At 51.4% G+C, this 24,470-nt stretch overlaps 1 protein-coding gene across 1 annotated transcript in view; it reads left to right on the top strand.

Annotated features, from left to right (window-relative positions):
* Positions 1-24,470, top strand: part of LOC147888127 (putative ion channel POLLUX-like 2) — a 328,483-nt gene that overhangs the window by 27,221 nt on the left and 276,792 nt on the right. Inside the window, exons 6-7 of the mRNA XM_087393294.1 lie at positions 5,379-5,454; positions 5,634-5,732. Of these exons, the coding sequence (XP_087249420.1) occupies positions 5,379-5,454; positions 5,634-5,732 (175 nt within the window). The remainder of the gene's footprint in view (positions 1-5,378; positions 5,455-5,633; positions 5,733-24,470) is intronic.

Raw genomic sequence — 24,470 nt, 5'->3', positions numbered from 1 at the left:
TTGGATATGGGGAAGGGGATGGTTTACACTATTGATCCTCTTCCCTCAGAAGGGATCCTTCGCACTCCGGTGTCTGGCTTGCTTCACAGGAACTCATTTTCAGCCCTGGCAAATGGTTCAGATTTCCCAGAGGAGGAGTTTGTGCCCGCTACTTTTGGGGAGCCAGTGATTGGGTTTCTTGTTGATAGGGCTTCTTCTTAAGGTGGCAGGGTTCTTTCCCCTGTTGATTTGCCGCCACTTGGTTCCATTCCTCCCTCCTTGAGCAGGAGGTCTTCCCCTATTGAGGGGTTTGTTTCCGCCACTAGGTCGGGTAAGGTGTTCCACTCTACATCCTCCCGTCGATGAGGATTAATAGTTGGAACATACAGGGCCTAGGTTGCGTCCCACATCGCCGCCATAGACAGCTGATCCAGGATCAGCTTCATCCAGGTGTTACTGGGGGTTTCATTGATATCTTATTTATTCAAGAGCACAAACTGGATTCTAGAGATTGTGCCAAGTCAGGCAAGTTGCTTTCTGGCCATACTTTTTGGTCGCCTGCCTTGGGCACCAGGGGGGGCACTTCTATTTCAGTTTCGCAGTCGGTTCTCCCCTTAGTTGTTGGATACGGAGTCATTATTCCCTCTAGAGCTCAGTGGATTATTCTTTTGATTGGAGGGCGTAAGCTTGGTTTCCTTAACCTGTATGCCTCCAACGTTAGAGGGGAACGTGTCCTTATGTGGAAGGATTTGCTCTCCTGGGCCCCCATTGCGGATTCATTGGTGATTGGAGGTGACTTTAACATGGTTGAGTTACCGTCAGACAAAAAAGGGGGTAGAGAAGCGGACTTCACTCTTTGGAGAGAGCAGCTTGGGACCTTTTTCACTTCTGTGACAGAGATACTTGGTTGGACGATGCCTTTCTTATTCAGCCACAGTCCCTCCTGTTCTCTTGGTCGAACAAGAGGCAGCAGATGCCTATTCATGCACGCATTGACAGATTCTATGTAGATGATTGGGCACTAGACAGAGGTGGATCGGTATGCATTGCTGCTGGGGTTTCCACTTCAGACCACTTTCCTGTTGTGCTGGCTATCTCAGAGCCTCACTTGAGAGGCCGGTCTACCAGCATCAGGATTCCAGATGCCTTTTACACAGAGGAGGACCTTACAGAGGCAGCCCTACAGATATGGGTTTCTCATGTCCAGGGTGGGCAGCCATATCCATCACATGTAGTTGCTGCCCTTTCTGGTATTAGCGACTTCTACCGCTCAGTTGCTTGTACCAGGAGACGAGATATTCTCAGACATGAGATTGGTGTTCGCCAGCAGTTGTCGCCAGCAGTTGGCAGCTTTGCAGAGGGAAGAGCAGAAACGGCCTTCAGATGCTTGGATTCAGGAGCGCCTTGCTGCAGCAAGGGCTCATCACCAGATATTGCTTGATGAGAGAGCAGAGTACGCCTTTCATGCACGGGAGTCCTTCTGGATTCAGATGGGTGGTAGAGTCAATAAACACTTTTTCTCTACTCTTGGCCCTAGACATAGTAGAGAGAGTGTATCCCAGCTTATTGACTCACATGGGGTTTTACACATAGAGCCTGATGATGTCTTACGCATAGCTTCAGATTTCTATGCCACCCTTCTTACTGCTGATCCTGAGACACATGGTAGAGAGGATGCTAGACAGGCTATTTGGCAGAGCATCCCTATGTTGGTGAATCCAGGTATGCATGTTTTGCTCGATGCACCAACACAGAGTTCAGGACTGCACTTTCAGCCCTTCACAAGGGCAAGTGCCCAGGTTCGGATGGCCTCACCCCGTCTTTTTTCATTGCATTTTGGGATATGATTGGAGACTACATTACTTCAGCCCTACAGGCCATTTGGGACTCTGGCGAGATGCCTGGGTCGCTTACAAAGGGTCTCATCCACCTTATCCCGAAAGGAGGTTGCAGAAATTTAGTGTCCCAGTGGAGGCCTATCACACTTCTGGGGACTTGTTACAAGATTCTGGCCAAGGCAATCAGCCTTCGATTGCAGCCCCTTCTCCCTGATCTTATTCATGACACTCAGACGGGATTTGTGCATGGCAGAAGCATTTTTTATAACATTTTCTCTTTCTGGGAAGCTTCAGAGTGGGCCATGCAGAGTGGCCAGGATCTAGCCATTCTACTTTTGGATTTTGAGAAAGCTTATGACAGAGTAGATTGGGGTTTTTTGGAGGGCACCCTTCTACGCTTTGGCTTTACTGATGCTTGGATCAGAGGTGTTTCCTCTTTGTATAGATCAGCCCACAGCCAGGTACTTATTGGTGGGGTAAGGGGTGAGAGATTTCAGATTTCGAGATCAGTCCGTCAGGGATGCCCCCCTGCTCCTTTCCTTTTTTTGTTCGTGGCCGAAGCTATGAGTATCTATGTTAGATCTCAAGCTGACAACTTCCCATCAGAAGGGAAGAGGAGCTTCTTGACAGTGAGTTGGCAGATGACACAGCAGTTTACTTGGATGCCACTCCACAGACGCTCACTTCTTTTAGGACAGCATTGGATTTATTTTGCTTGGCAGCAGGGGCGCAGATAAATTGGCATAAATCCAATGCCTTTTGGATCAGTGATGAGGACAATCCAGTTTGGGGGCTTGACATAGGATTCACTTGGGTTCAGAGGGGTGTGCCTATCAGGTATTTGGGCTGCCAGGTCGGCTTGGATATTTCTTCCATGCAGCAGTTTGCTCCCGTTTTGGAGAGCATTAGGAGGAAGCTTCTTTTTTGGAGCTCAGCCAAGTTGGATCTTGCCTCTAGAGTTGTGGTGGTCAACCAGGTCCTCTTGGCCACGGCCTGGTTTGTTTGTTCATACTGGTGCCGTTCTAGGGACTGCATCATTCAGCTCAGAAGACCGATCAGAAATTTTCTTTGGAGTGGGCTTGATGGCACAGCAGATGCCTTAGCCAGGGTGGCTTGGGAGACCCTCATCCTCCCTACACAGGAAGGGGGTCTCAATATTATTGATCCAGATTTACAGTGCAGAGCTTTACTTTGCAAGATGGTGGTGCAGGGACTTATGCCAGGGCAGGAACCGTGGAAGGACTTTCTTATTAGCAGCATACAGAGGTGCACACCTTCTTCAGGAGGAGACTGGATGAGCAGTGTTAGGTGGATCTTCACCACAACACACCTCAGATCACCTTCGTCCCCTCTCATGGTTGCTATTCTAAAAGCTTGGGCCAGTTTCAGAAGCACTCTTTGGAGGATTCCTCCTTCCTCTCGTGAAGAGATTGATAGGCAACCCATCATGTGGAATGACAGTATTTTAGATGATCATGGCAGACCACTGGGTGCCTCACTCTACATGCAGTGGTCCAGGTGGGAAGGGGACCTGCATCATCTTTGGGGTCTTGGAAAGCTTTCCGCAGGCTTCCAAAGGAGACCAAATCAAGGTTGATTGATAGGACATGTCAGGGGGAGTGCAGGGAGGATCTTGCAGATTGAGGCAGCCCTTCCAGAGGTTTGGGTAGACACAGATGATATGCCACTCACTTCCTCCACTTGGGTAGGTACTTTTACGAGAGGCGGTGTTCTGCTTCAGATTTTGGCCTTTCGAGATGCATAGGAGGATGCTTTAGTTTTTAGTGTCTAGGATGGTGGCAGATTGCTCAAGTCCTCAAAGGACATCTTGCTTGAGTCTGCTTTTCAGCCTATCAGGGTTGTAGGTCTTTTGGTGCAAGGATCAGATTCATAGTGGTTCCTAGACCCAGACCACCGGCTACTCTCCACCGGGTCTTGGAGGCTCTGGCTCTATGGGGGAGTTCCCATCAGGTATTTGCAGTGGGATTTCGGAGAGTGGGAGTGGATTGACGCAGGGCATCGAGAGAAGAGCATCCCCTTCTTTCGTTACACGGTCAGTAATGCCAGGAGATTTCAGCTCAGTAGTAGAGGTTGGAGACCTTCCAGAGTTCCTCATTGGGAGACATTTGATATCACTGTGGATCTGCAGAGGTGCTTCTGGAGGAGACTTTGGAAATCCCACAGGAATAGAAAGATCACTATCTTCTTTTGGCTCTCTATCCATGGTGGGATTGGAGTGAACCTTTGGAGGTCCAGGTTCAGATATGACCCTACTTGCCCTCGCTACCTCTCTGCTTCGGAGACTATACAACATTGCTTATGGGATTGCAGACAGGCGAGGATGATTTGGATGGGGGTAGCCAGGATTTTCAGTCACTTTGCCCACTCCCCATTCTTTATGACATGGGGCTCAGTGGCTTGGCTTTCTCTTATAGGGCCTCAGGTATTCTATGAGAGATTTGACTCCTCTCGGGCCATTTTGGTTCGATGTCATCAGACTGAGTCCTGTTCGTTGGATGTGGTACCACACCTTCCTTTTACAGCTGTACATGCCTCTGTGGATACTTCTTGGGAGATTCTAGTGAGCATAGCATCCTGGCATATCTGGAGAGCCAGATGCACAGAGGCTTTGGAGGGTACTCAGGTTCATCCCTCGCACACATTGGCTAGTATCTGGACAGACAATCTGGACAGACACCGTACATACTTTGATGGCCGTATGGACGGGTATGCAGGGAGACTCACGTGGAGCCTCAGCTAGGAGGGCTTCTTTCTTCAGGGAATGGAAGGATTCTCCTTTCTTCTCTGAGACTACTACAGGGTTGAGGTGGCACTTTCAGCCTCAGCCTTGGTTGTTTTCCACCTCACTCTGAGGGGGTTTTTTATTTATCCTCATGATTTCATGATGTATTCCGCTTTGAGCTTGCTCTCGCGGGTTTTTTCTCTTACTTAATAGAAGTCTCTTTCTTGAAAAAAAAAAAAGCAGGTGGAGGAGAGCCAGAAAGGAGAAATGTGAGTTGAAACTTAGAGGAAAGAACATTGCAGACCAAGGGAGAAGGGATGGAGAAGGAGAGAGTACAAAAGAGGTAATTTGCAGAGACAGAAAGTAGAGAGGGCATGACACATGCAGAGGGGCAATGAGATTCTCAGAGGGATAGAAAGGAGAAAGGGGAAGAGCGGTAAAAAGAAAGGGATATAAGGTGGGCTGAAGTGGAATAAGTGGGCAAAGAAGGCAGCAAGGGCTGTAGGGGTGAAACTGGCTATGACCAACGCAAAAAGGAGACGTAACAGTAGTGCTGAGAGGAAGACATGGACAGCAAGGGCAGGGGGAAGAGGGATTCATTAAGTTGTATAGAATTTCCGTATTCGAAGTATATTTTCACTGTATATTCGACATCAATATTTCATCTTTTAATGTTATCTCTTCAACTTCATGTATTGACAAGATAATCACAATGGATCTGACTGTGATTTTTGCAAATCATCTTTGATTTGTGAAATATATTCGTTGGCACTCAAGTACTTTCTTGATTGATCACCAACCTTGTTTGGATCTTGCAGGACCCGTGATCAAACACTGCAAGAATCATTTTGGGATGCTTGGTCATGCTTGTGTTCATCTAGTACACATCTTAGGGTCTGGACCTTGCTGAAACCAGAATACTGCTGCTGGGCTGCATCTTAAAGTTTGTTTGTTATGTGAAAATGCGCTTATTAGTTATGTGCATTCTAGATTCCAAGATAAAATTTAATCGGGGGTTTCACTCGTAATTCATTATTTCATGGATGCAATTCTAATTGTTACCACTCGTGCAGGAACGAACATTTTCTGAGCGCATCATTGGTCTTTTGTTAGCAATTGGTGGTTTGTTTTTCTATTCTCTTTTGACGAGCACTATGACAGCACAATTCAAGGTTTTTATTCCTGACAGCCATAACATATATACACATGAAAATGACCTTCCTTAAAAATTGCAAGTTTGTAAAATCTATTTTGAACTGCAGTTGTGTTTCTATGGTTCCTTATAGCTATTCAAAGTTCAGTCAAGGTTTCATTACAGGATTCTAATTGTGATCCTTTGAAGAGTCCTGTTGTGTTCTTTATACAAGGGAATGAAGGACTCATAACACCTCATTTTCAGGGTTCAAATTATTTCTATACGACAAGCTTGAAGCATGTTAGTTCGTGATTTTCAAACAAATCTCGCAATAGGTGCAACCAAGATTTCTTGGCGTATCAATTTTCTCTTTTGCATGTAGGATTTTCAATTCACTCTAAAGAAGTCATACCATCACGTGTGGCTGGCTGGATTATCACAAATTATAATCTCTACACCCTTTCAAACTTTGTGCAATGGTCTATGGCTATGGCTGGTCGATTTGGACCTTCCTTATATAATTACAACAGATTCAATATATGTAAAGATCCTCCTTGCCCTTCTTTAGAGTTTGCAAAACATCTCCTAGCATCGTTGGAGGAGCTCCCGTCTGTAGCTGCCCGCCACCGCCATCACCCAGCCCGCTTGGTGCTTCGCTCCCTTGGCCGCGCCCAGCTGCCTTGGCCGCGCAGGCCCCTTGGCAGCGCCCAGCTCAGGTCACCCTGTGCCCTGCTGCCTTGGCCGCTCAGGCCCCTTGGCAGCGCCCAGCTCAGGCTGCCTTGGCTGTGCAGGCCCCCTAGGCAGCGCCCTGCTCAGGTTCCCCCCCCCCGCTTCAGCCTGTCTGCTCGCGCGTTGCGCCCCCCTTCAGCCTGCTGTTTTGGTCGCGCGTCGCGCCCCCCTTCAGCTTGCTGTCCTGGCCGCGCCAGGACGCCTTTCAGGCCCCCTCCCTTGCTGATTGCCCACCCCTCCCTTGCTTCAGGTTGGGCTGTTTCAGGGCCCTCTCTGGGACTCTGTTCGACTTGTGTTCCGGGGAGCTGAGATCCTGGGCTGTTTCCAGGCATTGGCGGAGCTGTCTACTTCAGCATTGAGCGACCTGTTTGCATCCCACGCAGGCTGAAGATCTCGGAGCATTCATTTTTACAGGTTTTTTGGGGATTTACTTGTGGTTGGTTGCGAGTTCTTGGTGGGTAGTTTCAGCAGAGGTAGCTCCTTCCCTTAGGACAGCGCAAGCTGAGACAATGGAGGACACTAATGCCACTCCCGTCGCCGAACCTGAGGAGATTGAAGTCACAGTTTCTTTTCCTCCCGACATTGTGCAGATGATTGAGGTAGCAGAGGAGAGTTTTCATTTGACTCACATCATTGGCTTTCTACCTGGTAGAGGCCAACAGTTACGTGATTGGGTGTACACCAGCATGGCCTCTTTGGGTGTCTCAGTTACGGTTTTCCGATTGCTTGGCAGAGGGTACTTTTCTTTTGGCCTTCAGTCTATAGAGCAGGCTCAAAGAGTACTTATGAGTTCACCGATTCAGTTTCAGAGCAGAGTCATCCATTTGTGGCCTTGGCGGAAGCACTTTAGTTCTACTTCCCCGGGACCGCGACAGGTCTCCTTTTGGATGCTTTTCCTTGGACTTCCTGATGAGGTCAGCTCTTGTCGCAGAGCTGTGGAGCATATGGCTAGTGTGGCAGGTACAGTCATCCCTTCAGGTGCTAGACTTTCCTATGCTCAGTCACTTACTGGTACTGGTGTTACGAGGGTTAGACTCACTTCAGAGTTCCCCCCTCCTCGACCTTTGCCTACTTTGATTTCGTACTCCATCGGAGATGGGGTCCAGATGCAGCAGAAGGTTTTGTACGAGGGTCTTCCTGATCAGTGTCTTTTCTGTCAGAAGAGAGGTCACTTTATTAGGGATTGCCCCAGTCGTTGGCATCGATCAAAGACTCCGGATACTTTTCATCCTACGAGTGACCCAAAACCTACAGCTCAGCCTCCAGGGGTTTCTGAGCCTGCTTCGATTCATTCAGCAGAGAGAGAGAAGACTCCTCTGGGGGAGCCTCCAGTGAACTCACAGGACTTGGAGGTGCCTCCAACGGAACAGCTTTCACGGAGGAGGAGACGGAGATGGAGACAGAGGGAGAGTCAATAGTACGAGCAGCCCCAGGTATGAGCTCACAGATGGCACAGAGTTGAGACACATGTGTAGTAGACCCCGGAAAGGGGAGATATAGAGGACCATCCGTAGGTAGGTCTTGACACTATGCAGGAGATGGTAGCTCAGGGAGTTGAGACACACGTGCAGGAGACCCCAGAAATGGGAGATGCAGAGGATCATCCGCAGGCAGGGCCTCACACTATGCAGGAGACAATAGCTCAGGATTTGATGACTCTTGACACTTCTACCCCGGAGGTTCAGATATTGGTTTCTGAGACAGTTATCCAGCAGGAGACTGCTCAGGCTGCAGTTACGATGATGGATGCCTCTTCACAACAGTCCATTGAGAGAGAGGTATTTCACGACACAGGTCAGAGTCAGAGCCCGTCCCAGGATCTCATGCGCCTGTATGAGGTTCCCTCGAGACCTCTTTCTCTTCCCCGTCGCACAGTACCTTCTTTTGTTGCTATGCGGAGCGTCCTCTTAGACACCCCTCCCAGTACAACCTCGTCCTCGCAACTTTTCACTCCTGGTTTATCCAGATCTTTTGCGAGTGTGGTCACAAATTTCGCTCAGTACACCCAGGCAGGCGTGAGGGTTGGGAGATCCTAGCAGATGAGATCGAGCGAGATTTTCAGTCACCCATGCTTACAGGCACCTCGTCGCATATTCTTCCTCTTCCTCTCACCTATTCCAGGTGCAGAGTTAGGACGGCTCAGCCCTTTTCAGCTCTTCTGACTCCTAGACCTGACCCCAGGATGGTTGACAGAGATCTGCTCGTTGAGTTTTGGTCCTTTTTGGCTCGAGGGGTTTCCACAGACTCCCTCACTAGATTGGAACTTCTCCCGGTATTTTGTCAACGGTCAGAGGAGGTAGAGGAGTACTTGGGATCTGTTACTCTATCCAAAGAGGGGCACATTCTTCGTTTCTCCGTAGGCAGTTTTTGTTCTCGGGGGAGCGAAAGCTGGTCAGCTGAGCTACTTGACAGCGAGATTGCTAGACAGCTTTTGAGCATGACTCGTTTTCATCGGTTCACCGTATTGTCGGCTCGCAGATTCATTCTTGCCCTAGGACTCTTCGACCTTGCTTCGGTGGCAAGGCCTTTCTCTTTCTGTTCTTTGAGGTTCAAGGAGACTTGGATTTGCCCAGGAGTGCTGGTTGGTTTGACTTTCAGCTCCTCAGTTCGCGCCAGAGTATTATTCCCTTGGATGGAGCCATCTTACATGAGTTGGGGCAGATTTGGAGCTTGCCGACTTTGGACTGCGCCGTCAGAGAGAGTCATTTGTGCCGCTTTTGGTACGAGGGGAGGAGTTTGCATTTCAGTTTCAGCCAGGTGGGCCCCAGAGATCACCCAAGAGGGTACACTAGTGGAGAGCAGGGCATGCTATGTTATTCTTCAGATTGAGAGCACAGCAGTTGGTGTTCTCAATGTGTACGCTCCCACGGATCCAACCCGCAGACGTTCTTTTTGGAGACAGCTCAGAGAGTCCCTTCCTTAGGCAGACACTTGGATTGTTGGAGGAGATTTCAACATAGTTGAATTCTCTGAAGACAAGTCGGGCCAGACAGAGGGTGGCCTTTCTGATAGGGAGAGAGTGGAGTGGGATAGTTTTGTTTTACATGCTGGACTTCATGATGCAGCTCGATTGGACGACTTTCGTCACTTGGCTGACAGTCTTCAGTTCTCTTCTTGGTCTGGGGTTTTTTATGGCTCTCTCTCTTTGGTTAGACTTGACAGGTTTTATATTGGCCATTGGGGCCAGGCCAGAGGAGGACAGATTGGGATCCGCCTGGGTTATGTTTTATCTGACCATGCTCCAGTCCTATTACAGATTCTCCCTACCTCTCGATTGGAGAGCACAGGCTTTGTGAGAGTTCCGGACTTTGTTTTTCAGGACACAGAGTTCGTGGAATGGTTGAGAGAGGCTTGGTTGTTAGAGGACACTCTTGTGGATCAGGGCTGGTTGATGTGGGTAGAGGGGGCTTTGGCTAGAGTCAGCATGGCCTGCCAGTTGAGGGCAAAAGAGGAGAAGGAAAAGCTCGAAATCAGAGATCGGAACGCAAGAGCGGAGGTATCCAGACTTCAGAGATTGATTCAGAGCTTTCCTCATTCTCTTTTCATCAGAGGGCAGCTTTCAGAGGCTCAGAAGAGACTAGAGGAGATTCAGGGCAGGAGGGCCCAGTTCAGGTTTTACTCCCAGCAGACCTTCTGGATCCAGAAGAGGGATAGATGCTCTAGAGAGTTCTTCAGGGCAGTGGGTCAGAGATACTCTTCGGACAGTCTTCGTAGACTTGTGGATGAGACCGGTTCTCTTCAGACGGATCCTCATCGTCTTGTTGAGATCACTTCTGATTTCTATTCCACTCTTTACACCGCCGATCCAGTCACAGAGGAGACGACCAGAGCCAGAGAGGAGATTTGGAGTCATGTCCCCCAGATGGTCTCAAACAGGATGAGTCATGTTTTGGATAGCCCACTATCACTCCTGGAGATCACGGATGCATTACATGAGCTGCCCAGAGACAGATGCCCGGGGGAGGACGGTTTGTCGCCACTTCTTTTTAGAGTTCTCTGGGATACGATTGGGCCTCATCTACTTTCTGCCTTTTTAGAGGCTCTCGATACAGGATCTTTGGGTGAGACATTATGCACAGGTATGATTTGTCTCATCCCGAAAGGGGGAGACAAGACAGTCCTACATAATTGGAGACCCATTACTCAGATCCTGGCGAAGACCTTGGCCCTTCGTTTAAAGCCTATGCTGCCAGATATCATCAGAGCTACTCAGACAGGATTTGTCCAAGATCGGAGTATCTTGGATAATATCTTCACTTTTTGGGAGGCCACTCACTAGGCGAAGGAGAGCCAGCAGGAGATTGTAGTTCTCCTTCTCGATTTTGAGAAGGCTTATGACAGGGTGGACTGGGGTTTCTTGGAGGGTACTATGAGGAGGCTAGGCTTCAGTGAGAGATGGATTTTATGGGTCTCCTCACTTTACTCTCACTCTTCTAGCAGGATGGTGGTCTGTGGAGGCAGAGGACCGGCTTTTCAGCTATCCAGATTGGTACGATAGGGATGCCCGCTTGCACCTTACCTTTTCCTTTTCGTAGTGGAGGCAATGGGATACTTTATGCAGGCTACCAGTCATGGCACTTTGGGCCTTCATTTGCCTACCTGCAGGAGCAGGAGCTTCTGGATACTGAGTTTGCTGATGATATGGCACTGACAGTCAGAGGAGATGCATATAGTCATGTTACTGCTGCGGATTCAATTGACAAGTTATGCCTAGCCTCAGGGGGACTTGTCAATTGGAACAAATCAAAAGGCATCTGGACTGGAGCTCACCAGGATACCCCAGCATGGGGAGGAGACAGAGGCTTTGTATGGATACCCAGAGGCACCTCCACGAGATATCTAGGCTTCCAGGTTGGCATTGAGGTGTCCCCGATGCAACAGTTTGCCCCAGTTCTTGAGAGTATCCGAAGAAAGCTAGCCTACTGGAGTACGGTTAGACTTTCTTTGGCCGGAAGAGCACTGGTACATCAACCAGGTTCTACTAGCGACTATGTGGTATCTTGCGTCATGTTGGTGCTTTCATGCTGACTCGATTCGTCAGGTGAGGAGATTGCTTCGGAACTTTCTGTGGAGTGGTGGTGATGGTTCTGAGGACACTAGGGCCAGAGTCTCATGGGATACTATCACTTTACCTTTCTCGCAGGGAGAACTTGGGGTTCTTGATCCGGAGATGCAGAGCAGAGCCCTTTTAGTCAAACTTCTTGTTAGAGGTTTGACTCCAGGAGATCAGCCGTGGAAGCAGTTCCTACTGCATGGGATTCACCAGTGCACCCCCAGAGCAGCAGGTCAGTGGGCAGGTAGAGTCAGTTGGATCTTCCTGACGGACCAGCATTCTCAGCCTTCCTCACCACTTGTGAAAAGGCTTATTCAGATATGGGATCATTTTCGACAGCACCTCATCAGAGCAGTTCCCTCCTCCAGAGAGGAAATTGCCCGACGGCCACTTTACCATAACCCCCTGGTTCGGTACCAGGGATCTTCCCTTGGTACAGAACTTAGGACTCCCTTGGCCAGATGGCATGCTCAGGGGGTGTGACAGTTGGAGATTGGTTCAGGGGAGGGGTGGAGATGTCAGAGGAGGTGATCAGAGATAGACATGGGCCACTTGGACAGATTGCTGCCACTAGATTACTGATCATGAGAGCTATTCCTCAGGAGTGAAGGGATGTACTTACAGATCCAGCATATGTTGATTCCATTTCTACTTGGTCAGGTTGTTTTAGTGAGGCTGGGCTATGCATTGGAGTTCGCTTAGGACCGGCACCGTTTATTTATTTTGAGACGGACTCCTCTCACAGATTGTATCCCACTCAGCCCTCAGGAGCTTCTTTGGCAGAGAGTCAGGGTCATTGGTTGCCTGGGTAAGGAATGGGCCACAGATCCTTCTAGGTTGACCATTGCAGAGGATATTTTTGCCGAAAAAACAGTGCTAATTATATTACTTCGAGAACAAGATACAAAAGGTCAGCTTGTAGCTGACGGGCTGCGTTCACAAATCGGACACAGCCCTAAAAGGTAACAGAATAAATCATACTCTCACGGAGGGATAAGACGAGTGTGAATGAACAGCCATCGGGGTGGTGAGTAGTGCCACCGAAGGCCCTGCGAAGTCTGCTCGAAGAAGAGGCCCTGTGTGTCCCAAGCCCGGAGGAAGCGTCTCCGCTTCGCCTGACCGGCCCGGGAATCTCCCTGAATCTGGTCCCACTGGCCTCTGAGGTTATGAATAATCTCGCTCCAAATCTCCGTCATGATCTGGGCAGTCGATAAGGAGGTGCCACCGAGGATCTGCACGCAGCGCGAGGTCCAGATGTGCCACCCTGCAATGCTGCTAATAATCTCCCAGACTGGCTGTCTCTCCTGAACTCCTGTATCAGCCTCTGCTAGGTGCTGCGGGATACCCTCGAGCGGCCCCCCACGTCCCCTGTGTGATAAGGAAGCCCCAAGTGATCAATCCTAGCTCTGGTGCTGCGCGAGTAAGAATCCCGAAAGTCCACCTCCACACTTCCTGGGCGTGAGTGCAGCTCCACAGGCAGTGTTTTGGTGACTCCTCATCCTCATGGCAAATCTGGCAGCATCCGTCCTGGCCTATCTGCCGCAACCAGCTCCCCACTGGAAGACCTTTGTGGGCAAGAAGCCACAGGAAGTATGAGATCTTCCGCGGCCGCCAGCTCTCCCACAAGGCCTTCCAGAATGCCCAAAAAGAACCTGGAAATACCCTGTGCATACCAGCTGGGCCGCTGGGTGGGGGGACGGCTCTGCATCCTCCCAAGAACTCGCCTGCCCAGAGTCGTGCTGTAGGCGAAGAAGGAAGTCGGCCCCTGTCCTGTCACAATCTCTGGCCACCACCACTCTCCTGGGTCCCAATCAAGCTCTGACAAGGCCCGCCCCTCCCAGAGCCAGAGACGCCAAAGCTGCATCTTGTCCTGCTCGATGCTAGGATCGGTACGCCAAACCTTCCCCAAAAGGCCTACGACCCGAACCCTCTGCCATGGGAGTAGGGGGTTGATAAGCACATCCTCTCTCCTGAGTCGTCCATCCCCAAAAACCGCGAAGAAGGAGATAGAGGAGTCATCCATACGTCCTGCGATCACCAGTGGGATGCCACGGGGGGTGAACTGTCCCAGCCAGCGGGCGTCACCAGGCATGAGGGCCTGAGGCTCAGGTGGAACCAACCAATCAGCTGGGATCGCGCCGTCGATCTCCGTGCGTCTCGCCTGGGCTCCACGTGCACCTCCAGCTGCGTCTGCAAGATCAGCCGTCTCCAGATGTCTGTACGTATCCCTCCAAACTCGAAGGGACCGGGCTGGCCCCCTCATCCAGCCATCCCACCTGATATGTGATCTCTCCCCCAACTGAAGGCCCTCGGCATCTCTGACCTGACCGTTCCAGATAAGCGGCTGGCGATCGATCTCCTCCTGACAGCTAGGAGGGGACTGAATGAGACTGAGGCGGAGCCGCCTCCAAACCATGATGAGGCTATGAACGAGTAGGGAACGGGGCTGAGTGAGCGGGGCGGAAGTGAAGATCCACCTGAGGGACGGTAGCCACTCTCCACCTCGACGCGGGACACAAGAACCGGCTCCCTGCTGAAATAACATCTTCCACGTCTGCCCCCCCGGGGTCAAACCGCGGATGACAAGCTTGCCTAACAAGGCCTGACTCTGAAGCTCTGGATCGATGACCCCCAGGCCACCCTCAGCCTGCGGAAGAATGACTGTCTGCCAAGCAACCCTGGCTCTGGTATCTCTGAGACCATCCTCCCCGGACCAAAGGAAGTTCCGAACCAGCCTCCTGAGCTGTGCCACGCTGGATCTCGAGAAACACCAGCAGGAAGCCACATACCAAGCTGTGGCTAGGAGGACCTGGTTAACTACCAGGGCACGACTTGCAAGGGAAAGCTTAGCAGTGCTCCAGAAAGCCAGCTTCCGTCGGATGGAGTCTAGCATCGGGAGAAACTGCTGAGCTGGCGTGATGTCTAGGCCAACCTGAAAACCAAGGTATCTAGCTGTCTGTCCCCGTGGAATCCATCTGAAACCCAAAAACCTCCCCCACTGAGAACACGCCCCGGGGTCTGTGAGAAAACCAACTGATTTGTTCCAATTGATTTTAGCACCAGCGGCCGAGCAGAAGACCTCTAGGGCCATCCGCACCCTCTCTAGCATCCTCTCATCGTCCTGGACATACAGGGCTGTATCATCTGCGTACTCCGAGTCCAAAAGCTCCGTGTCCTCCCGGAGTGGAAGGCGAACACCCCTGATCCCTGTAGACCTCGCCCGAAGGTAGTAAGTCATAGCCTCGGCGAAGAAGAGAAACAGGTAAGGAGCAAGGGGGCAGCCCTGACGCACTGATCTCTCCAAGTTAAAGCACTCACCCATCCTGCCTCCAATGATGACCCTGCTAGAAGCTGTCCTGTACAAAGCTGAGATACCCTGAATCCAACCTGCTGGGAAACCTAGCCGCTCCAGAGTCCCCTCCAAAAAGGACCAGTCCACTCGATCGTAGGCCTTCTCAAAGTCGAGAAGTAGAATGGCAAGGTGTGATCCGTTGTGCTGAGCCCACTCCGCCGCCTCTGAGAAGGTGAAGACATTATCCAGGATACTGCGATCCTGGACAAAGCCTGTCTGAGTGTCATGGATGAGGTCTGGGAGTAGAGGCCGAACTCTGGCGCTGATCATCTTGGCGAGGATTTTGTAGGCAGTGGTAAGGAGAGTGATCGGGCGCCACTGACGGATCTCCTGTCTATCTCCTCCCTTCGGGATGAGGCAAATCAGTCCCGAGGAAAGGCTCTCTGGCATCTGACCGCTGCTGAAAATCCTCTGCAGAGCTGCAAGGAGGGGCTGATGGATCTGGTCCCAGAAGGAGGTGAAGAATGCCCGGGATAGCCCATCCTCACCTGGGCATTTCTGTCCGTCGATGGCCATCAAGTCCTCCAACATCTCGTCCATGGTGAACGGTGCCAACAACGTCGCCTGCATGCTAGGCTGGACCAGGGATGGAATGTGCCTCCACACCTCCTCACGGTCACGTCGAGTACGAGGGGCAAGCGGCTCCTGCTGGAAGAGGGTCCTGTAGAAGTCAGTGGCCAACCCCAAGACCTCCCCCGGATCCGTAACGATGTGACCATTCGCTGTCCTGAGACTCCGAAGCTGATCACCTGCAGCTCTCTGGCCATGCGTCCTGAAGAACTCCCTGCACATCCGGTCACCCTTCCGGGCCTAGAAGGAGAGAGAGGCGTGATAGGAAAACTCTGAGCGACGCTGGAGTGTCTCCTCCAGAAGGGCTCTGGCTCGAAGGGCCTGGATCCGAAGCTCCTCCGAGCCCGGGGAAGCCTGCTGGAGTCGCTGTGAATGGAGGCAAGGTCCCTCCGAAGAGCTCTCTCTCTGCCCCACCAATCCTGTCGAACCTGTAGGGCTGCGAGCTGGCAGATCTGGCTGGACTCCTGCAAAGCCTGCGCCACCGAGCCAACCAGATCCACGCACTCGCCCCAGTCTCTGTCCCAAAGACTGCAAATACTGCTGCGCGCACATCCTCCCTCGAGAAAATGGAGTCAGGAATCCGGCATGAGCGGGGGGGAAGGGACTGAGCTGCCGAATCGAAATGATAAGAACACAGGCGCATGGTCGGACAGTGTCGTCCCTGGAACTATACCCGCCTGACCGCCTCTGCCGATGGCCCAATCACTAACATAAAATCTATCCGGCCTCTCCAGGAGTCAGCCTCCTTCCCTACGGAAGCCCCACGAAAAGTCCAAGCTCCCGTGCCAGCGTCGGAAGGACGGGTCTCGCCAACTGTCCCTTCCTCCTGTCGCAAAGATAAAAGAGTCCCAAGCTGACTGCTCTGCCTGAGACATACCTGTAAACTCCGGTCCTCTGCCCTGCTGGTCCTCCAAGGTCTCCAGATTGTTGAAGTCACCTCCAACAATCCAGGAATCCATGTCTGGGAGAATCCCTGTAAGTGTCCTCCAGAAGGTGGCTCTACAACGGAGATCTGTGGGAGCATAAATGTTGAGGACTCCAACTCTGGATCCCTCCAGTTCCAGGCCTACCCAAAGGGCACGGCCTGGAATCAGCGTGCCATGACCGAAAACTCCCTGGGCTAGCTGCTCGCCCACGGAGGTACAAACACCACCACTCCTCCCCAGTGCGCCGATCGAGGGCTCCCAATAAGTGTGAGAACGTCCAGGGAGAATCTTCCCGCATCTGCGGGAGTGAGCCGCAGAAAGCTTGTGCTCCTGGAGCAGAAGTACATCCAAACGACCTATCACTGCTGGCTGAAGTTCCTGTCTCAAAATGAGCTTCCTAGGACCACGGGTTCCAGAGGAGTGAAACCCGTTCACATTCCAGGAAACGAGGTGTAGGCTCATGGTGAGGGCTGGGAGGCTGCGAACAGCTGTCTGCTCGCGGTCGAAGTTGAAGAAGAAGCTGACATCTCGGAGTGGAGACGCTGACGCTTATGGGAAGGTTTGGAGGGGGAGGCGGGGTCATCCTGCCCGTCCTTCAACACCTTCAGCAAAGGCGAGAGGCCTTTGGTACCATGAACGAAAGCTTTCTCGAGCCAGCTCGAGATCTCTGAGGTGGTCATACCGTAGAAAGCGTGGAGTTTCTGAGGGGTCCAGGCTCCGACATCTTGGGGGAGGGGCCAAGACAGGGGGGGCTTGAGGATCACAATCAGTCTGAAGCGTTTGGCGGCGCAATGCCACCACAGGCGCACGTCACCCTCGGACCACTGAGTCTCGAGAAGCTGCCCACCGGACAGGCCTATCCAGGAGCAAACCTGAGCATGTGTCTGCTCCCTGAGAGCCTCCCATACCGAGTCGTCTGTCCAGGTCTCGGTGCCGTCGCTAAGGAACGTGAAAGCAAAGCTAGGGCCATCACTGGGGGCCAAGGCGGCTATCTTCCCATCCGCCCCTTTGCGGAGCAGGAAGATACTAATGTCGAGGCAAGCAGGGAAAGTCCCGAGGTCGGCCACATCCAAGTAGTCCCAGGGGCCAGATCTGTAAAAGTCGCGGGGGAGCTCTCTCTCCTGAAGCTGAGGCCCGTCGGAGTCTACTACTGAGGGGCTAGCGGATAGAGAAGCCTGCTCCGGTGAAGGTGTAGACTCAGGGTGTCTTGCCAGCGGAGGGGGAGGGGGAGGAGGCAGGGGAATAGGCAACACAGACTCCTCAGGGGCGACTAGTGGAGGAGGAGGAGGAGGGGGATCGGGGGCTGCCCTCGGCTGAGGAATCGTCGGTGCAACTAGATCTGCGGGAGAGCTGAAAGAGGCGGGGGGGGGAGGGATGGGGATGCATCTGGAACTGGGGCTGAGAAGGAGGGGGAGAAGACTGAGGAGGACGAGGGGGGGGCTGAAGCTGCGGGTCGGGAGAAGTGGGGTGCAGATGGGGGATGGCCTGGGGCTGAATGGGAAGAGGCTGGGGAGAGGAGGAGAGGGGGACCTGAGTCTGTGGAGGGTGGGCTACCGTCGAAGAAGATGCTCTCCCAGGTCCCTGGGGCGGCTGCCTGTCAGGTCTCTGAGGTGCAACTGCAGGTTGGGTAACCTCAGCCTCTTTGCCTTTATCAGAAATCTTCTTGTTCTTTCCCCTTTTCCTTCTAACCTCAGTCCAGCCGCCAGCTAACTCTGGTCCGGCTTCCCGGAGGGGGGGGGAGGGGGCGGAGAGGGGGGGGCGGGGGGGTCGAGAAGAGCTGGCGAAGCGTGGACAAACAGCCGCCAGGTTCCCGAAGCCGTGACACCTCAAACACTGCCCTGGCTGTCCGGTGACTACCATGCTCTGGGTGATGCTGCCGGCATTTGTCACGATCTCGATCACTGTCGGGAGAGTCGCAGGATCCGCCACAGCAGCCACACGGACTCGGGGGGCTCCTGCCATAGTCACCGCATCGGCGAAAGTATCGTGCATAACCGAGCCAAAGTGGGAGCCCAGGTCCCTGACAATCGGCCGTAGCTCAGCAGCAAGACCTGGAAAAACTAGCGTCACTGGATGACGAGGTATACGGAACCGAGCATCAAAATCCGCCGCGCTAAATCCGCGGTACCACGGGACTATCATGACAATCTTTCCATCCACAGTCGTGGGGGAGCCAGCAATCAGGTTGCTCGCCGCTTTCGCATTGGAGAGTTTGAGCCAGAAGATGCCCCTTCCCATAAGGGCCACCTCCTCAATATGGCCGTCCTCTAGCATGAGGGTGGACTGGATCCAGTCCCTGATGGCTGATCTGGAGGGGGAATGTCCAATGACTCTGCCATAAACAGAGGTAAGGGCAAAGTCATTGGCAACCTCCTGAACCCGAGATGATTGTTGCTCTGTCAGGATGACGCGGTAGGCATTTGGAGAGGGAGGGTCCGTTTGGGCCTCCGGTTCCGGGCAAGGGGCCGCCATACCGCCAAGACAAACTGCGAGGCTTCCGATGAGGAAAAGGCTGCCACCCAAAAAAGGGAGGGGGGTAGATGCGGGGAGGGTGGAGCTTGGGTGTGGCGGGAAGGATGGAGGGCGGCGGGGGGCGGAGGAAGCGGGATGGGGGGGCAGGAAGCGGAGATGGCGCGGGGTGGAGGAGTGGGGGCGGGGATCGGGGGCGGTGGAGAGGAGGCGGGGACGGAAGCGGGGGCGGGGGAGAGGCGGAGTGGGGCGAGAGGCGGACGGGGGGCGGGGGGAAGGGTGAAAAAAAAAAAAAGAGAGCGAAGGGACGGGGGAGGCGGAAAAAAAAAAAAAAAAGAAGAAGAAGGAGCGAAGGGACGGGCGGAGAGCGGGAAGGGGAGACGGGAGTAAATGGAGGGGGGGGCGGTGAGGCGAAAGGGGGCGAGGGCGGGGGGCGAGGGGTGGGTGGGCGGAGCGGGAGGCGGGGGGGGTGTGAGTGGAGCGGAAGCGGGGAGGGGATGGAGCAGAGGGGCAAGGGGGAGAGACGGAGCGGGGGGGGGGGGGGGGTGTGCGTGGCGAGGGGGGGCGGAGCGAGGCGGGGAGGGTGAGGCGGGGTGAGGGGGTGTAAGTGGAGCGGAAGCAGGGAGGGGTGGAGCGGAGGGGTAAGGGGGAGAGACGGAGCCGGGGGGGGGTGAGCGTGGCGAGGGTGAGCGGAGGTGCGAGGGGGGGTGAGACGGCGGTGAGCGGGGATGGCGAGGGAGGGGGAGGTAGAGGTACGGAGGGGGAGGGGGAAGCTCGCAGGAGCTGGCATTGCAGAGGATATTAGATGGAGACTTTGGATTTTTTAGGGTCGACCTCTTGCGGAGCTTGATTGGGACCCAGGTGAGTGGGCATGGCCTGCTCCGAATAGTCTACTAGACTCCTTCAACCTATGTACTTGTCGTAGGCCATCATAAGCATAATGAGAGATCCTCCAGCTGTGACCTGCGGACAATGTGACGCTTCTATATGGATCTAGTAGCAGAATCACGGCTTTGTGTCTTCAGCAAAGTTGCAGAGGACCTTGAGTACTACAAATTTCGTTTTTACATCATTGAAATCCGAGTTTTCTATGAAAAGTTACAGCCCTTGCAAGAAGTGACGAACTTTGTTTCTGCGCGCGAATTTGTTCTGGAGCTCAATGATTTGATAGCCCAAGCATGATGCAGCCAGCTCAACGTGGAGCTGTCCATCCTCTTCATCGTTGATCTCTGCTCCAGCCCACCATTTTCTCCTTCTGCCCGACATTCTATTGGAGTTGCGCTTCGAGCTTGATGTGAGCTCCAAACACTTCCCGACTTCTCTGGTTACCGCCCGATTGTCCTTGGTGCCCGAGCTCCACTTTTGACCGACTCTCCGAGTGCTCGTGACACCTCCGGCCTCTACTTCGACATCGGTGACTCTCCCTTAGTTATTTTGAGAGTCACTATGTGTGTGCTCCATCTAGCTACCCCATGGACTTCACCGACACATCTTTTGGGGCATTCCTGCCTAGCGCTTCTTCGACATCGTCATCATCTCGCAAGGATGTGCACACGTGTGTAGTGGCTACTTTGAGGACATCTCTTATCATAAGAGATCTATTCAGAGGTCTATGTACCTAATGATTGGGACTTTTGTTTCTGATTTATTATTCTTGCAGCTTGATGTATTTTGGGGTCCTCTGCCTTGGATAGTCCTCCTAAAAAGATGTATTGGTTTTCCTTTTTTGGTGCGTGGCTTTCTAACATGTTTTGTTATGAAGCCAAGGGGGAATGTAGTGTGGGAGCCATATGTATTGGCTTTGATAGGTCTCGTTATCAGGCTTGTCCGAGTTTCAGGATGTTGGTGTATTCCTAGACCTATCAGCTGGTCATGTAGCGATGCTATAACGTGAGCCTCTGAGCATGTTGAGTCTCAAGCCATGAGAGTGCTTGGATCAACCTCTGAACACGCTCAGAATTTAGCCTGTAAGTTACATAGGGTGCACAGTTTGATGACCGTCATTGTCATGTTTTGTTCTTGGTTCCATTCTAGTAGTCTCTCACCTTGCTTTCATGGGGGGGTGTTGGAATATGAAGCCAAAGTGAGTCTAAAATTAGTGTTCCTCATTTTAGAGGTTGGAGACCTTCCAGAGTTCCTCATTGGGAGACATTTGATATCATTGCGGATCTGCAGAGGTGCTTCTGGAGGAGACTCTGGAAATCCCACAGGAATAGAAAGATCACTATCTTCTTTTGGCTTTCTATCCATGGTGGGATTGCAGTGAACCTTTGGAGGTGTAGGTTTGGAGCCGACCCTACTTGCCCTCGATGCCTCTCTGCTTCGGAGACTATTCAGCATTGCTTATGGGATTGCAGACAGGCGAGGATGATTTGGATGGGGGTAGCCAGGATTTTCAGTCACTTCGCCCACTCCCCATTTTTTATGACATGGGGCTCAGTGGCTTGGCTTTCTCTTACAGGGCCTCAGGTATTCTATGAGAGATTTGACTCCTCTCGGGCCATTTCGGTTTGATGTCATCGTCGGACTGAGTCCTGTTCGTTGGATGTGGTACCACACCTTCCTTTTACAGCTGTACATGCCTCTGTGGATACTTCTTGGGAGATTCTAGCGAGCATAGCATCCTGGCATATCTGGAGAGCCAGATGCACAGAGGCTTTGGAGGGTACTCAGGTTCATCCCTCGCACACATTGGCTAGTATCTGGACAGACACCGTACATACTTTGATGGCCGTATGGATGGGTATGCAGGGAGACTCCCGTGCAGCCTCAGCTAGGAGGGCTTCTTTCTTCAGGGAATGGAAGGATTCTCCTTTCTTCTCTGAGACTACTACAGGGTTGAGGTGGCACTTTCAGCCTCAGCCTTGGTTGTTTTCCACCTCACTTTGAGGGGGTTTTTTATTTATCCTCATGATTTCATGATGTATTCCGCTTTGAGCTTGCTCTCGCGGGTTTTTTCTCTTACTTAATAGAAGTCTCTTTCTTGGAAAAAAAAAAAAAAAAGAGTGTTCTAGGTGTGTTTTATAGTCTAGTGAGTCCTAGACATGCCACGTGTCATATTGGGAGATATCCCATAGACATTGTGACTTTCTAGAGTCTAGTGGCACACTATATAGTGTTGTACTTGTCTATTGTCTATCACATCAGTCAACATCAAGCTATCTACATGTGAGTATTTTGGTTATCATTGCCTAGCACTTGTCCTTTCATTTTCTTTACATTTTGCCTTTCCATTATGCTTTCCGTATTTCCATTCCGTTTCTGGTTAGCTTGGCATTCTCCTACCGCCATGTCTCTTCAACTACGTGGTCACAGGTGGAGCGCAACCCGATACTTTTGGGTCCTCATCCTATTTACCTTATCCCTTGATACCATGGGTTCACGGTTGATGATATGGAGTCACCCATCACGCCCCTCATTTCCCTGTGACACTCCGATTCCTAGGGCTCCCAAAGGAGTACAAATCCATTCTTCATTCCATTGGGGGAGATTTTGGCACGGTGTTAGAGCCGCCTTAGTAGATGGCTGCTACAGTGGTTGCATACGACAGGGTCCCCAAGCTCATATTGATTGTGGAGTATCCGAAGACTCTCTCGAAGGAGATCTTTCTGGAGACACTGGATGGTGTAGAGTTCACACAGAGGCTGGAGATTTTGGGCCTACCAGGTCAATGTATACGTTGTAGGCAGATGGGACACCTAGCCAGGGACTGCAAGAGAGGGAGGGAAGGGATGCCCCACAACCGCACCCCAAGTAGCGGGCTGCTCACCCAAAGGGAGTATAGCAGGGGACATGTCAGCAAGTCCTCGATACCCTGGGAAGAGCCTTCAAGAAGAGCCTCGACTAGGGTAAAGTGGAAGAAACCAAATAGAAATACCCTAAAGCAGAGAAGGCGATGTGCTAGGTAGAGAGAGCAAAAAAAGATAGAGAGTGAGGCAAGCTCCTACCCAACCAAAGGGAAAGTGGAAAGAGGTGAGAGGAGAGAGCCTCCCAGAGATAGGGACCCCAACATCTACATAGGCAGACACAGCAGCAGTTCCAGCAACAGTAGGTATAGTGCCAGACCCCGTGGGTTGAGCCTTTAGAGAAAAGGTGGACCAAGGTAGGGAAAAAGAAATGGAGCAAATGGGCCAGAAAGAATCAACATCAACGTGCCAACCGTAAGAGGCGAGCACAGGCAACGACGTAGGCACATGGAGACCGACCTGCAAACAGGAGTACCACGAGACCCAAAGAAAGAACCTTCGACTTCATGACATTCTTCAAGCCCCTCTGGAGGAGCGACTTCGGACCCTGCCGTATCTGCCCCCTCTCCGCAAACCCCTGTTGTGCCTTCCCCACCTCAGTCGCCACTTGTTCCTCCTACAGGAAGGAGGGGAATGCAAACACAAATGCAAGGAATGCAGATAAAGGTGCAAAGGTGAAGAAAGGTAAATGCAATTATTCCAAGAATCTTGGTCATTACATTGCAAAATGTGAAAAAAGGATTGCCAATGAGAAAAAGAGGCAAGGCACAAGTAGTAATTATGTGGCACCAGCTGAAAATGCCAATGCTTCACCATCTCATGCAAACTTTGCACAAGAGGGAAAGGATTATGTGTTTATTGCATTTTAGGATAGCTTTGGTGCTAGGGGGGATTTAGTTGCACATGATGCTTCTCTTGCTTCATCTGGGGATTCTTCATTTGCTACCATAAATACTTGGTATCTAGAGGGGGATATTTTTTTGCGAGCTTTTTTGAGTTGTGAATGGAAAAGACATGAAAAGGAACACTAAAAATTACACATTTGTGAGCTTAAGGGTTTTCTTGCTATCTTTATTTGAGCCTCAAAGGAAGGATTTTGTGAAGTGAACAAAAAATAAATGAAATTGGGGGACCCATGAAGCTCCTTCTACCATATTTCCTCTAAAACAACTTCTTGCAGCTCGCTGAATTTTTGCTATCCATATGATCAAGGAACAACTAATTAATATGATAGTAAGGATAATTAATGCACATGAGTAAAATGTGTAATAATACAACCAATAAATCATTGATCACCTTATAACCATTACGGACACCAATTATGGATCACCTTCACGTCACCATGAGCAAGAATAAACGTGTGTGATGGAGTCCCTAGAGCTCAGCTAGGGATTGTGTTGGTCTCGGGCTCTTTTTTTCATCTTTGTTTAGGACAATCTTCCCCTTCACGTGAAGCTAATAATGATAGCTAATAATGATGCCCTTTTAGTATCATTGATTATGATTTTGTTGAAATTATTGATTGTTAATAACTACTAAGTATATATGTTTAAACTATTGATATACAATGATGGTTGGCAAAACATTATGTCCATGTGTAGCATGATAAGTTCAAGCTCTTATGAAATTAAAACTTTTTAAATATGTAGAATTTTGAAACTATAACACAAGAAATGGCTTTGTTCATATCACACCGATCATTTTAACTACAAACATGACCATATTTGGAGTCATATTGACCAAGTTATGGCCAAAATAAGATTGGTTGTCCAAGCCTCCCAAGCCCAGCTAGGGGGTGCGCTAGTGCAGTCCCTCAAGTGCTTCAAGGGCTTGGACAGCGAGTCTTATTTTGGCCATAACTTAGTCAATAAGACTCCAAACATGGTCATGTTTGTATTCAAAACGATCAGTGTGATATGAACAAATCCAT

The sequence above is a fragment of the Dipteris shenzhenensis genome, chromosome 22 (assembly GCF_047967505.1).
Source record: "Dipteris shenzhenensis isolate YYH24624 ecotype China chromosome 22, Dip_SZ_1.0, whole genome shotgun sequence".
Lineage (NCBI taxonomy): Eukaryota > Viridiplantae > Streptophyta > Polypodiopsida > Gleicheniales > Dipteridaceae > Dipteris > Dipteris shenzhenensis.
The sequence above is the reverse complement of the archived record's forward strand: the minus strand, read 5'-3'. Positions and strand labels throughout refer to the sequence as shown.